Raw genomic sequence first — 14,464 nt, 5'->3', positions numbered from 1 at the left:
CAAATAGATTAATAAAATAAGCAAAAAAGATACAAACGTAATGCTCCATAGCAAAAATAGACATCAACATAAGGTTATTGCCAAATGATTTAAAAACAACATATGATCAATTTAGAATACTGTGTATTTACAATATGTACATTTTTTTAAAGTATCTAAGTACATTTACTCAAGTACTTTTTGAGATACTTGTACTTTATGTGATGGTTTCCATTTATTGCTACTTTCTACATCTATCTGACAGTTATTTGCAGATTAAGATTTTACGTATAAACATATGATCATTTAATGAAATGGATGCATTGTTACAGAATAAACTGCTCCAAATAATGATCGCCACCTCAGCCAGCTACAACATTAAAATGCTGATCAGACATTAATGCATTAGTAATGATACTACAATAAATGAATCATAACAGTAGTGCATATAGCCTACTTTAAGTAGTACTGATAATAATTGGACTTTACTTGTAATATTTGTTATTTTGCTCTTTCTTAAGTAAAGGTTCTGCATACTTCCAGCACTGATTATTACACAATCCCATGCATTCGCCTTCCTGAATGCAGACTAGAACACAGAATCACAGTCTTTCAGTTGCATGAGAAGCCTTGTTGCCAAAAGGCTCACAATATATGAAGATTAAAAATGAATACATCAAATGTAGGCTACAGATCTACTTGAAATCAGTCAAAAACAATGACAACAGACCGGGCAGGAGCAACAGGAGATGTTTTATGAGGACGTTCTCATTTCATTTTTAACATTTTCTTCACCTGTTAATGTTCAGGTTTCTCAGTGGGGAGATATCTCTCAGATATTTCTTTTTATTGCCGATCCCTGACAGCTTTATTTTTTGGAGGGGTTGTTTTCCTGTGAAGATATTATGTACTGACTCGTTCCCTGCTTTCCAAGATGCACTCTAAGAAATATCTGTGTATGACAGTGTCACTGTAGCCTATATTGTAGGCTAACAGAAACTGTCTATAGAACGTGATTCACAGTTTCTGTTTTTTTTTTTTTTTTCATTTCATATTGCATAATTTGTGCTCCGACAACTTCTGGAGGCCACAGAGGTAGGTTTTGGGAGTGTGTCGCTTTTATTTTAAAAGTTTTTTTTACTGACGTTTTTGTAGTTTTTTTTCGACCTTTGACACTTTTTACGAGGTTTTTGTCGCTTTTTCAACACGTTTGAAGTTTTTTTTCAAATGTTCTGCATTTTAACTGTAGGTGACATCATTTCAGTTTATAATTACGGGGCAAAGTCCGGGTAATGAGCTGACAGTACCTTTTCTATTATTTCTTAGAGTGTGTATTATTACCCGGTCGCAAACTCATTCTGCCTAAAGCGCTTTCTAGTGAGAGAAATGCGAGATGGTCCTAATATTCGGAGTAAGAACTACTTTTGGCATTTAAAAACAAAGGCTAAGCGTTAGTATGTCATCGTTGCACCATTAGGCTGTATCACTCACCCCATCGGGTTTCTAGTGACCAGATGATTGGCTGTAGTGAACTGATTCTCCTGAAATACAATTATATTTTCCCTCCTGTAGTCTGAGCACTGTGTGGCTCGATTGGAGCCGCAAGTAAGCCAATCAGAAGCAGCCGCTGGCCACCTGCAGGAAGTTAGCCTTCCACTTATCTCCTCCCTTCTCCGCCTGCAGCCAGATAACAGCCCCAACAGTTGGACCAAACACTAGCTAGTCCCCCACCGCAACTTGATGGACACCAAAACACTCTAACGGTCTCCTCCACAGCCCCGAAACACTCTTTTCATGTGTTTGGGATAGTCAGCGGACTGAAGTTTGCGCTGAAAGTTCCAGTAGATGTGTAGTACTATATGAAAGAAGTTGTTCAGAGATACTGCCGATAAAGAGGAAGGCTGTAGGGAGAGAAAGGAGGGACGCAGCTTTAACAGTTCCAGCGCGCAGCGGCGGTAAACAGCACCATGAGCGTCCCGCTTTACGCACCGACTCCAATCCAGCCGGCTCACCCGACACCATTCTACATCGAGGACATTCTGGGGAGGACTGCCACCTCCACCACTATCTCCTCGCCCTGTTCCTCTTCTTCTTCTTCTTCCTCCTCCTGCTCCACTCCGATCATTCCCACACCGACTCTCCCGTCGCCCAACTCCTCCTTCACAAGTCTCATCTCGCCGTACAGGACGCAGATTTATGAACCCACACCGATCCATCCGGCACTGTCTCACCACGCCGCTGCTGCGTTGAGCGCGACGTACGCCTCCGCCGGGGCTTTCGCCGGCTCCATCTACCCGTTCCACCACCACCAGCACCACCGCTCCATGGGGGAGTACGCACAGGCGCTGCTGAGGCACGACCCTCTCGGTGAGTTGGGCAAGTGTGCGTAAAACTCATAGACAGGTTTAGAATGGTATTTTCAGGTATAGCCTACATATTCTTTCTTCTTTAGAATGAATGTCATTTACAGCACCACCCGTGACAATCTACAATTTTTGTTTCCTTGTGTGAAAAACTAACGTAATTTCCACGAGTGCAGACTGTTGGCATAATGATTCTTTCAGCAGCTATCTTTATTGTCAGGCTACATTACAAATGATCATTTTTCAAAAGTCCATATTTTGCATGCTGCCTTTTCCTCATGCCTTATTGTACATAATATGCTGATCTGCTTCTGTTGTTATACATTAAATTCATTTAGTTCAAAAGAAATCAAACTTGCTTGGATGATGTGGCAATAGAAGCCCTTTTTTACCCTTTGCATGAGAACTTTTTTGTCTTCACAAGCTTCGTTTCAGTGCCAACGAAACCATTTTTGCATAGCCTAAGTATATCACGCTTGGTTATGCATGCATGTCGAACGCAAGACAGTCTACAGTCGCCTGTAGCCTGTACATAAACAGATTGCAGGGCAAAGGACGAGTCTTTGGACGTGTTCTTTTCTTAAGTCTTCAGCTCATCTCGGTCCCAGAAGAACATTTCTGCACTGCCTTACCAGCACATATGAGTCACGCTGTTATTGTGACAGACATGTTTGGGGCCACAGCAGGCAAGCCTGTCCATTCGGTCTGCTAGTGGTGGTGGTGATAGGGGGGGGGGGAGGTGAATGGCAACCTTGACTCTTTTTCCTGACTCCCATTGTTCTGAAACATCAGAGGAGCAAATCAGCCGCTGACTAAAACATAGCTGGGCTCTAAATCACTTGTTATTTCACTGCTTTGTGTGTGTGTGTGTGTGTGTGTGTGTGTGTGTGTGTGTGTGTGTGTGTGTGTGTGTGTGTGTGTGTGTGTGTGTGTGTGTGTGTGTTCATATACGTGTGAGCACCAAACGCCGCCTACTTTAAATGCATACCCATATTCCTTTTTTATGTTCGGTTCTTGCTCCCATAGGCTAAATGAGGATGAGAAGAAATCTTGTCATATCCACTGGGTCCATTACGCATGTAAAACCCATACGCTTATTTTAAATTCTGGTCAGCGTCCTTACGTTTTTAAAGATACCATAAATTTCGGGTTAAAGGAAATGCAGACACTAAATATTTCAGGTTGATGCAGTAGTAGGATCATCAGATAGTGGGCTAATGGGGATTAAGGGCTCATGGGCACAGGAGTAAGGGTTTAGGGAAGGTTTGATCACTGGTTTACATTAACTAGGTTTAGAGGTTAAGGATTGAATCCATATTATACTGGCTGGGTTAGAGGCTGTGAGTGATGGTCCTCTTGTGTGACAAGCGGAGCGTCTAACTTTGTGTTGCACTGAACGAGCCGGGCCTTTTCCGTTCATAGCGGAAGCCGTGAGTCTGTCGATAGGAGTAAATCTGGTTTCAGAAGCTGTTGAATGTTTTCCTGGCTCACCCCGGCCAGCCGCTTCCTCGGGAGCTCGCTGCACGCTGCTGATTATTTTATCGACATCCTCAATACAGACATATTCAGGAAACACTCGGCCTCTGATAGCCCGGGATCCGTTTTTCACATATTGTTGCACTTCCTCTGCCTGGCCCGCGAGGATGTGGCTGACTTTCTTCATGGTTGGCGGCGAGAAGAAAATCAAGTAAACAGAGCAGCACATCAAGCCTGATGGGATCTTATCACAAAGAGATCAAGTCTCATTTAAAGGACTTTAAATTAGGCTACAATAAAAGAGGAAGGGGCTAGTGTTAAATACATTTAAAAAAAAAAGTATGACATCACACCGCCTTACATGTTCACTAACAAAAGCTGACAAAATAATAGCCTTTCATTGACCTAAAACATTTCAGTTTCACACCACAACATAATCACTTACAAATAGCCTCTTCACTTTATCAGGCCAGCACTTGTGATGTGTCTTGAGACTATATGATGTGAACCAGTAATGATTTATTTATGTGTTTGTTTAACAGGGACAATGGGGAGCCATGGCTGTCCCAGGGTTAGCTGTCCCAGGGTTAGCTGTCCCAGGGTTAGCTCAATCCCTTCAGCAGTCCCTGGGCAGGATCAGATTACAAATATGGTCAAATAATAAGACCGAGAAGTAGGCCATGTATCTGAGTTCCCCCTTCTTTTTTTAAGAAGCCTATCCTACTGTATGTGTGCATTCCTTTGTGTTTGTATTTAAGGTATTTAGTTATTCATATTTCTCATTGTCTTTATTCTTTTAAAGCATATCATAGTTACAGGCTGTACAACGAAACGGGCTCTCCAGCACCAAAGGGCTCTCCTCTGTGGCCAATCAGCAGCACTTTAATACGATCATTCGTTTGGCTCGTGACTTCATGGTGGATTTTTCTTTTTAAACTTTAGGACAAATCTTTCCTTTCGCATATTTTTCTCACGGAAATATATGGGAACATGCTTTCTGCCCAGCATAATTGGTTGACAAGTAGGCTATAGCTAGAAAGTGAGAAGAAAGAGTATTTTTGTATTTGTATAGCAGCAACAAGTGGTTTACATAAAACATTAAAGAGCAATTTAAAAATAATTTAAAATATAAGAAAAAAAACAAAACACAAAAATGAAATAGAAATGGAAACGCCGTGGGCTAACCATAAAGTTGAAGAAAACGTTGAGCTTTCTTTCAATCAGAATCCTCCTTAATAGGCTAATATCTGCAAACATGTTTATGTTTTATGAGCTTTACTGTAGCGTGCCATATGTATTTCCTTTCATTCGCTACAGATTGAAACATCCGCTACCAGAGCAGGCCTATACTTTGCACCAGGGGAACGTTATCAGAAAGACAACTTTAGAAATAGAATGGGTAGAAATGTGACTCAAAATGACTCGAAAAGGGGTTCACCTTATTAATTCAGGTTAGCAAAATAAGATCCATAAACTAAGGTCTATTTTACAAAATCTTTCCTGTCATGACATTGTCGTTGAGAGAATAGATCTCATGGGACAGGATTAGCTAACTTCCTTTGGAAAGGAGCAGCAATAAGAAGGGCTGACAGCAGTTTCAACCACAACAGATTTACATTGTGTCAGTGAGAGCAGAGGGCACGAGCGTCTGTTGGTGGATGCCATCGCCTATAATCACACCACAAAGCAGGAAGCACATGAAGCGGATATTTGGCCATAGTTTTCACTCTGTCACGACCTTCCTTAAAGAGCAGTGCGACGGCCGCAGCCTGCTATTGTTTGTTCCAGGCCATTAACCGGAGAGGAAGCCAGACAAGACAAAAACAGCCCTGATTACACTGCTGGCCTTTCTCTCAAATCAATCTGTTCAGTAGTCGTTTGAAACAACACGGAGAGCTGTGCGCTAATAACTGGATCATGTTTTTAGTAGACTATTCCAGCTTAAGTAGGGGTGGGGGAAAAAATCGAAAATCGTATGTGATTTTTTTATGATGATTTTGAAAATTGATTCTTTTCCCCAGAATCGAATTTTTTATTTATTTATTTTTTTACCAATGATTCACCTAAATGTTTTCTGTTTATATGGCAGGCTACCGCTGACAGCGACTACATCATCCGTTTCCAGCAAAAGCAGAAAATGCAGAAAATACATGTTATGTAGGCTACTTCTTTACTAATGACATAAATGTCAGACTGACATTATGACATTCTTTTTAGAAAACAATTAGTTTTCATAAATGTCTCATGATGTATTGTCTCTGGAGGTGTATTATTTATTCAACTTTTGTTTTTGTTAAAGAAGGAAAAGAAAATCGCAATGCTCAATACTATCGAATGGCAATAAATGAAAATCACAATGCAAATCGGATCGGCACACATGTCTCGTGAAAGAGTCAAATCGGGGACAAAAGTATATCATCCCAGCATTATTAAGTAGCATTGTGCAATTCATTATTTTAACTCAACTCTTTCAGTTATATTGGACAGCATTATAGGCCCATATTGTAGCGTACTTTATGAAGTTAAATGACATACATGTAAATCAGAATCAGAAAAGGATTTATTGCCAAGATAAGTAGCACTTATACGATGAATTTGTCTTGGTTGTTGGTGCATACATAAACATATTGAACATTAATATGAAATAAACCAACAATAAATACAGAAACAAATAACATAACTATTAACATAAAGTAAAAAAGCTGTATGGATGTGCAAAAATTGTTGACGGATGTGCAAAAGTTCCGGATATACAGTATAGCCTAAAATGTGCAGAGGGCAGGCATATAGTCCAGTATGTATAGGATTAAGATTAGATTTCAAATTGTAGATATTTAAAATTGACATTATGTAGGCCTAGGCATATGTCAAGTTTTTAAATTATTTATAAAGGCCAGAGAAGTGCAAGATATCTTTTAGAAAGGGTTTTGTTCCCTCCCTTTTTTTCTGTGTTATCTTTTTTTCTAGGCTACTTTTTATTTATGTCAGTCTGCTCTATCTATGCCATTCTTACGGGTGTGAAAAATATATACTTGGTCCATTCACCAATCAGAAATGCCATAGATATCCTCAGATATTATGAGGCTAAATGTGGACTTTCAAATGAATATTCGGCCCTGTTTCCTTCTTCTCTAAAGGGAAACCTCTGCTGTGGGCCCCCTTCATACAGCGGCCCTTACATAAAAGAAAGGGCGGCCAGGTCCGGTTCTCTAACGACCAGACGATCGAGCTGGAGAAGAAGTTTGAGACGCAGAAATACCTCTCTCCTCCGGAGAGGAAGCGACTGGCCAAGATGCTGCAGCTCAGCGAGAGACAGGTGAGCAGACTGGAGCTCACTCAGCAGTACGAGACCACGTGGATGTCTTTACATCCAACATTCACATGAATTGTCCCATTAAGTATTTTGGTCTATTACAGGGGTCGTCAACGTTTTTTTTTAGGCCAAGGACCCCTAAGCTGAAAGAGAGCCCGAGTAGGGACCCCCGTAGGCCAACTATATAGTATACAATTGAGTCGCATATTAAACTTGGCCACGTGGATGAAAATGAATGGATATTATTATGTCATTCAAACATAATATTTTAATGTTAACATGTGGAAGGCACAGTGAATCCCTTAACTTAACTGTATGGCTACCATGTGGTTACCTTAGTAACCTTATCTTCAATGCTTCAATTAAATGTTTTTTTTCTTCTTCTTACAAATAGGCCATTTTAACTAGCTTATATTATGTTGGATCCATATTAATGTATATGTTCAGACATTCTAATTAAAAAGTTATTATTTTGAACCCCCTGTTAAATATCTCTGGTCAAATTGTCTAGAGGCGCGCGCGTGCAGAGGAGATGGTGCTTGGCGCGTGAAGCATAGATAGGCTACGGCGCATTTTGACGTCATGTTATAAGCAATGTTAAGAAAGGTCTAGGCTAGAACTGACCCAATAGAAGAAGAATTTAAAGTCAAAGTCGACCCATTTTCAAAAAGTTTCTATATCAGAAATTTGGATTTCGTTCAACAAAATTGTCAAAAAACATAACCGGGATGGTTCCATACAACGTCCTTGACAAGTGAAATACATAATCAGTTCACTACTTTCATTGAATTCGGGTGTTTTATTCAATTTTATTGCATTTGAAAAACAAATTGATAAAAGAACGTTGAAAAAAGTGACAAAAATGTTGGAAAAAGCATCAAAAACGTGGGGAAAAAACCATAAAATAAAGCGCAAAAAAAAAATCAAATCAGAAAGACAACCAAAATCTTTTTCTGACCTAGAAAAAACTAAAAGTTGCACGGTCGACGGGAAGACAACACGAGGGCATCTGCTAACCCCGACAGCCACACACCTCCAAAAATATGAACTAAGCTCAACACACTTACCTGAGACTGTCCACATGACTGTCCCTGGTCTCCCTGTAAACTGCTTATAGGCCTAATGTTTTGTGCTGTTATCATTTTAACAATGTATCACTTAGTTTGTTAGGCCTACGTGTATTCCCTGTTGTTGTTTGATTGAAACAGGAATAAAAGGAGGATGTATTTGTTAATTTTTCATTTTGTCTTTCAGGTTAAGACCTGGTTTCAAAATCGACGAGCAAAGTGGCGAAGACTCAAACAGGTGAGCGAGGGATTCATGGCACAAATGACGTTCCTTCTTCGGAAATAGTTCCTCTTAGGCTAATCCTTTTATTAACTAGGCCTAACGGTAATAATTACATTTAATTCATAAACGATCTATTATCCATTTGCATCAGGAAAACCCTCAGGGAGGTAAGAGGGAGGTGGAGGATGAGAGTCCCGCCGGGAGAAGTAATAAAGGAGACGAGACGACCGAGCCTTCCGGGATCCAGAACCCGGAGCAGAGACACACAGTCCCGGCCTCGGACCTGGCGCAGGCGGGCCGTTGCGTGCGCCCCGTGTCCCCGCATCAGGCGCACACCGAGCTGGACTCTGACGTGTCCGATGACACAGACCAGGAGCTGGACATAGAGGAGGACGACGACGACTACACACTGAACCCATAGTTGGGACACTGACACTGGATGCACTCGGGGCGGCTGTGGCTCAGGCGGTAGAGCGATCGGAGGGTTGGTGGTTCGATCCCTGGCCCTGCAGTCTGTTGCTGAATCGTCCTTGGGCACTGGACACTGAACCCCGAATTGCTCCCGATGCTGCGCCATGCATCGGTCTGTAAATGTGTGTGAATGTTAATCTGATCTCACACACCTCGTACGGCAGCCTCGGCCGCAGTGTAATTCAATGTGTGTGATGAATGTGAATGTGTGTGGATGGTAAACGGGGCCTGTAATATGTAAAAGCGCTTTGAGTAGTCGTTAAGACTGGGAAAGCGCTACATACAGTCCGTAGCTACCTTTCCTCGGACATTCGGAGCTGGATGATGAAGATCAGCTGGATGATGGACTCCTCTGACACTTGAACCTGTTCATTCACCTTCACTGCAGTCTTTTTACGCCAGGATGCCAGACAGCTTGATAGACTAGTTCCTGATGTAATATTAAGGTAAAAATCAGTCCCCGAAAACTACAACATTTCACCATCTCCCAGTGCCTTTCACTATTGGACACTTTTCTGTTTGTAAATAATGCATATAGCACTCTGCTGTATTTGTGTGGATTGTGTCTGTGTTATGTGTCGATCACTGTAAATGAACAGTAGACATTAGTTTCAGGCCTACTGTATGTCGTCTGGGATGATACACGTTCACATAGTTAGTCTTTGGGCCGTTACCTTCAATCATGATGTTCCAGTAAATAATCAATGTAGCGCAAATTATGTTTTGTTGTGTGATATCTAATAAACTATTTTTGTGGTAAGAACACATTTACGGAATTTGGAACAGCTGGATATTGACTGTGAGTAATTGTTCGGTATTTATTTGAAATAGAAAATAAGGAAATCAATATATTACGTAGCCTAATGTTTTGAATTGGTGACCATCTATAACTCGGCGAAAATTAAAATGACAGATTATAATAAATCAATCACTTCACATAAATATAGTAGGCCTGGGCCATTGAAAATAAGAACCAATGGGGCTTTAGCCTGGCCTTTTCTTAAACTAATCAGATTTGGTAATGTGCTGATGAAGTTATAGCCTAAAATAAATTACATTTAAATAATCAAACTTTGTAAGTGTAAATTTGTAAGGACAAGTTGTATAAAAAAAAAAAAAAAAAAAAAAAGAGTGATGTATACAAACGCTAAGTTAAAGCTGACTGCTCACTGTAATAGGCAATGTCTTTGTCTTTATATTTGTGTCATATAAAATAAAATAACAAAAAAGAGGAAATATATAATAACATAAGAAAACGCAAAGGTGGGAAAATCAATAAAAACCCTGAGGGCTTTTAAAAGGAACCCATCTAACATTCTGATTTAGGACGTGCGTGTTTGTCGCCAATTTTTTATTATATATATTTTTTAAATATGTAAAGTTAAGAAAAGAATACGAATTCCAGACTTGATGTACTACAGATAAAGACAAGGAAGAAATGTATTACAACCTGCAGTATTTTGTGAGGCTACATAATCATAAATGATTTGACGTTTAGCTTAAATACAGCTTCGTTCCATTGGTTTAATCAGATCCTGTTGGTCATTTTGACGTTTTATTATATCCTTTACTTAGATAAAAGTACCAATACAACATTATTAGATTACTCCTTACAAGTAAAATCTGTATATCAAATTTGACATTAATGAACAATTGTGATTTCAGAAAGGTGTAATTAAAAGATAAGCAAAGTTACCGACACTACAAATTGGCCCCATTCGATATTATACTGTATCATTTATGATAAATTCATAATACTGAAACATTACTGTGTAATTTAACCAGTATAGCATATTAAGTCTATATAAATGCATCAAAGTGGTTTTTAATGACATTTTAAAACTGAAAAGTAATCAGTAGCACCGATATGGAAAATGCTTGCATTACATAATCTATTACAGTGCATATTATGTCTATACTTTCATTTATTTCTAGTTGACCTCTTCACATGGATTAGTAGAAATTAATCCCATGACAATCTATAAGATGAACAGAAGAATTTGATTGGTGGAGTTTAGACAGGAAGCTCTGCAGCCTGCAGGCACCATGCAGTATTTCTGCTGCATGTGTTTGAAGAAGATTCATAAAAAAAAAAAATAAAAAAAAAAAAATGGCTACATTTTGATTTACATGTGACAATATGTATGCCCTAAAGACATTTCAAAAAGAAGAACACTTTTTTTTGTTACATTCATTTGCTCAATATTTGGGTATTATCAACAACTCACTTAACTCATATAACAAAAAACACAGGAAGATGCTGAACCCCAAACTGTTTTGCAGAATTTTTTTTTTCAAACTCTATTTAGCATTTTTTTAAGTTATGAAAAAACACAGACAATACAAAGACAGCCATGTAAGTGGGAGAAAAACATGCAAATATACCCCACAAAGCTCTAGAAGGAGAACAATAAAAACAGGATCGGGCAGGGACTATTCAATTCAATTCGATTTTATTTTATAGTATCAAATCATAACAAGAGTTATCTCAAGACACTTTACAGATAGAGTAGGTCTAGACCACACTCTATAATTTACAAAGACCCAATAATTCCAGCAATCCCCCCAAGAGCAAGCATTTAGTGCGACAGTGGTGAGGAAAAACTTCTTTTAGGGAGAAACCTGGGACAGACCCAGGCTCTTGGTAGGCGGTGTCTGACGGTGCCGGTTGGGACACAGAGACACTGATACAGATATACAGATATAGAGAAATACGATTCATAATAATTATTGCAGTTGGTACGATGAACAGTGGCAGTTATAGTAACAATAAAGATAATGTAACTATGACTAGAAATAATAGTTGTAGCAGTTCAGGGCGTAGTAGGGCACTGCAGGGTATAGCAGGGTGATAGCTCTCTTCAGTATTGTATCAGATAATTTTGAGTATAATAACAGAAGGAAAATCAATATTATCAATACACTGCACTTATTGAATTTTTTTTTAATGAAATCAATAAAAAGGACTTCCGGTTAAGACAAAGTTGTTATGAGCTTTATACATTTTTTGCATCCTAGTTTTGCTGAACTTTTAAAGTTTCCTTTAGGACAAGACAGTTGAACTAATTGTGAACGTATGAAAATGTCCAACTTAAAGATGCCAACCCAAACCATTGCTCTTCATTCTGCTGTTTCACTGCCTCCTGATTTTCTGAGGAATCAAAGGCAGCCCCAGATTAGCAAACAGTTTAGTCCATGTCAATGGTCGTCCCATCACCACATTCAACATCAAATAGCTTATCATTGAGTTCTCATGCAAACACGGTGGGAGTTTTTCAGTAAGTAGATTAGGTTAATGATTGAGTGAACCCTCAGAACAGCAGGGACAGCAGAAAGATACCAGGGAGCTGATTGATAGTCATTCAATATGGTCACAGTACTTTTTAATATAAGAGACCATCACGGTTGTTGAGTCTGACAGTCAAACTAGCAGTGATTTGAAGTCTGATTTGGAAATATTACAAAATAAAGTTTGTGATATTTTTAAGGATTAAAGCTCATTGCTCTTATAACTTTGTTTGTACATTACTGAGGTTCAATGGCTGCACACATACAAGACTATTCCAAAACCAACAGTATGCACATTGATCTTAGCCTCTGTATTGTGTAATGGTTCACAAATTGTGCCTGTAAAGTCAACATTTGGAGAAATAGTCACACAGTTGGTGGGTGAAATGTTCAGCAGATAACCGGTTGATTCCAAAGTACCTGTCTGATCTGGTCAATTCACACACACACACACACACACACACACACACACACACACACACACAAACACCACTGCCACCACCACCACCACTGGACCCTTGTTAGTGCAGCATGGCCACTTTGATTGATGCAGTGGTATTTATAAAACAAAAATGACTTTAATTCTTGTTGATGAAAAATGTCAACGAAGATTATAATTCAAGTCAACTTTATTGTCAATTCTGCAATATGTGCCAGACATACAGAGCAATTGAAAATACATTTCTCTCCGACCCACAGTGCAATAAGGACACATACAACAAGTATAACAAAAAGATAAGAAATATTTACAAATATGACAAAGATAAGTTATATATACAATTAAAAAGATAAGTAATATGTGCAATACAGTAATACATTCTAAAATAGTGCAAATGTAACGTAAAATCAAACAGTACAGAAAACTAAAGATAAACATAGTGAAATGTGCAATATAAAGGAAGAGTTCCTGAATGTCCAGACATAGTGCCTCCTGATGATGAAAATGATCATTTCAGTTTAGGCAACCATGAAAAAGGAAACGAGTTTTCTTTTACATGTTGATGTTTACATGCTTTCATCAATTAGTGGATTATTCTAAAACCATAGGTGGAGTTAGGCAACAAATGTGAACAATATGTCATGCATGAATTCAAGGGCATTTTTATTATGAAAAATACTGTGGAAGCTATCAGGAAAACTAGTGAATCAGAATAAACAGTCATGTGCTGTTCAAAAAGTTCCTGCGATTACGGTAATATTTGACATATTTTTAACAGCAAAAGTGTTTTCAGTGAAAAATAATGCCGTCTGGATTTTTTGTTTTCATAAATGTATCTGAAATGTGAAATGTTAATGCATGTATTTGCAAAATGTTCACAATGTGTTTCATTTGTTTTATACTATACTATCTACTGTTTAGGCATTTCATTTTGGTTATTGTTTGGGAAATGTGGTGGGCTTGGATATATATTGAAAAAGTCAAACCTGACTTAAAAGCACAAGACAGGAAGTGTTTTACTTTTTTTTTTTTCAAATCATAACTTCCTAAACTTAAGCCGTACCTCAACCTTACCACCCAGAATCAATCAATAAATCCCATGCAAAGACCAAAACCAACTATGTGTTGTGATCCAAACACAGTGGCTCCTACTGAAGATGTCAATCTATACAAACACCTGACAACAATATAGTTTCAGTTTAAAATCAAAAAGACCACGCTGGCCCTACCAGTTTTCATTAAATAAAATGAAACAGTGACAGTGACCAAATGATCGTAACCTAATCAAAACCCTGAAAAACGGAGCCAATATGTTCCTTCACTATTAAACAGGTAGAGCAACTTTTCAGCTCAACAGAGGCCGATATCAGGTTTAATCTGGTGGGGCAAAGTACTTTATTTCTCTGTAGCTGTTATCATAAGTTAACCATTCTGATATTCAGCTGATATTCCGACCAGGGATCAGAGACTTTGTATCACCTCTTTAATAGGATGAAACCTTCATAGATAGGCAGGACAGTATTACCACAGCTCACTAACAATCTATTAGGTGTGTGTGTGTGTGTGTGTGTGTGTGTGTGTGTGTGTGTGTGTGTGTGTGTGTGTGTGTGTGTGTGTCCTTGTGGTATTGGTGGAAACAAGTTAATGTGTGGTTATATTTGAACGACTGAGGAATGTGTTGACTGTTGACCTTGGCCAAATGGAAGCCATTATCTTCCCCCGCTGAGGCCTCCCTCCTCCACTGAACTGATAAATTAATGAGAGAAAACAATGCTTACATCGATACTAGTGTCGCCAGCAGCCACAGAGACACAGAGAGGGAGAAAGACAGAGGGAGGGGGGTGG

At 39.0% G+C, this 14,464-nt stretch overlaps 1 protein-coding gene across 2 annotated transcripts; it reads left to right on the top strand.

The window, feature by feature from the left end:
* The first annotated feature begins 1,651 nt into the window (after positions 1–1,651).
* On the top strand, positions 1,652–14,222 carry hhex (hematopoietically expressed homeobox). Of its 2 annotated transcripts, XR_004109226.2 has the most exons (5): positions 1,652–2,346; positions 6,956–7,134; positions 8,386–8,436; positions 8,573–9,456; positions 14,169–14,222. XR_004109226.2 is itself a non-coding variant. In XM_031323955.2 (4 exons), the coding sequence occupies exons 1-4, from the start codon at positions 1,947–1,949 to the stop codon at positions 8,840–8,842; spliced, it is 900 nt and encodes a 299-aa protein (XP_031179815.1). In that variant the 5' UTR covers positions 1,652–1,946; the 3' UTR covers positions 8,843–9,659. The 2 variants fall into 2 exon arrangements, 1 of the variants encoding a protein (XP_031179815.1); XM_031323955.2 differs by lacking the exon at positions 14,169–14,222 and having other exon boundaries at positions 8,573–9,659.
* Positions 14,223–14,464: the final 242 nt, after the last annotated feature.

Source organism: Sander lucioperca, chromosome 22 (assembly GCF_008315115.2).
Source record: "Sander lucioperca isolate FBNREF2018 chromosome 22, SLUC_FBN_1.2, whole genome shotgun sequence".
NCBI lineage: Eukaryota > Metazoa > Chordata > Actinopteri > Perciformes > Percidae > Sander > Sander lucioperca.
Note: the sequence above shows the minus strand (reverse complement) of the source record. Positions and strands in the feature narration are given on the sequence as shown.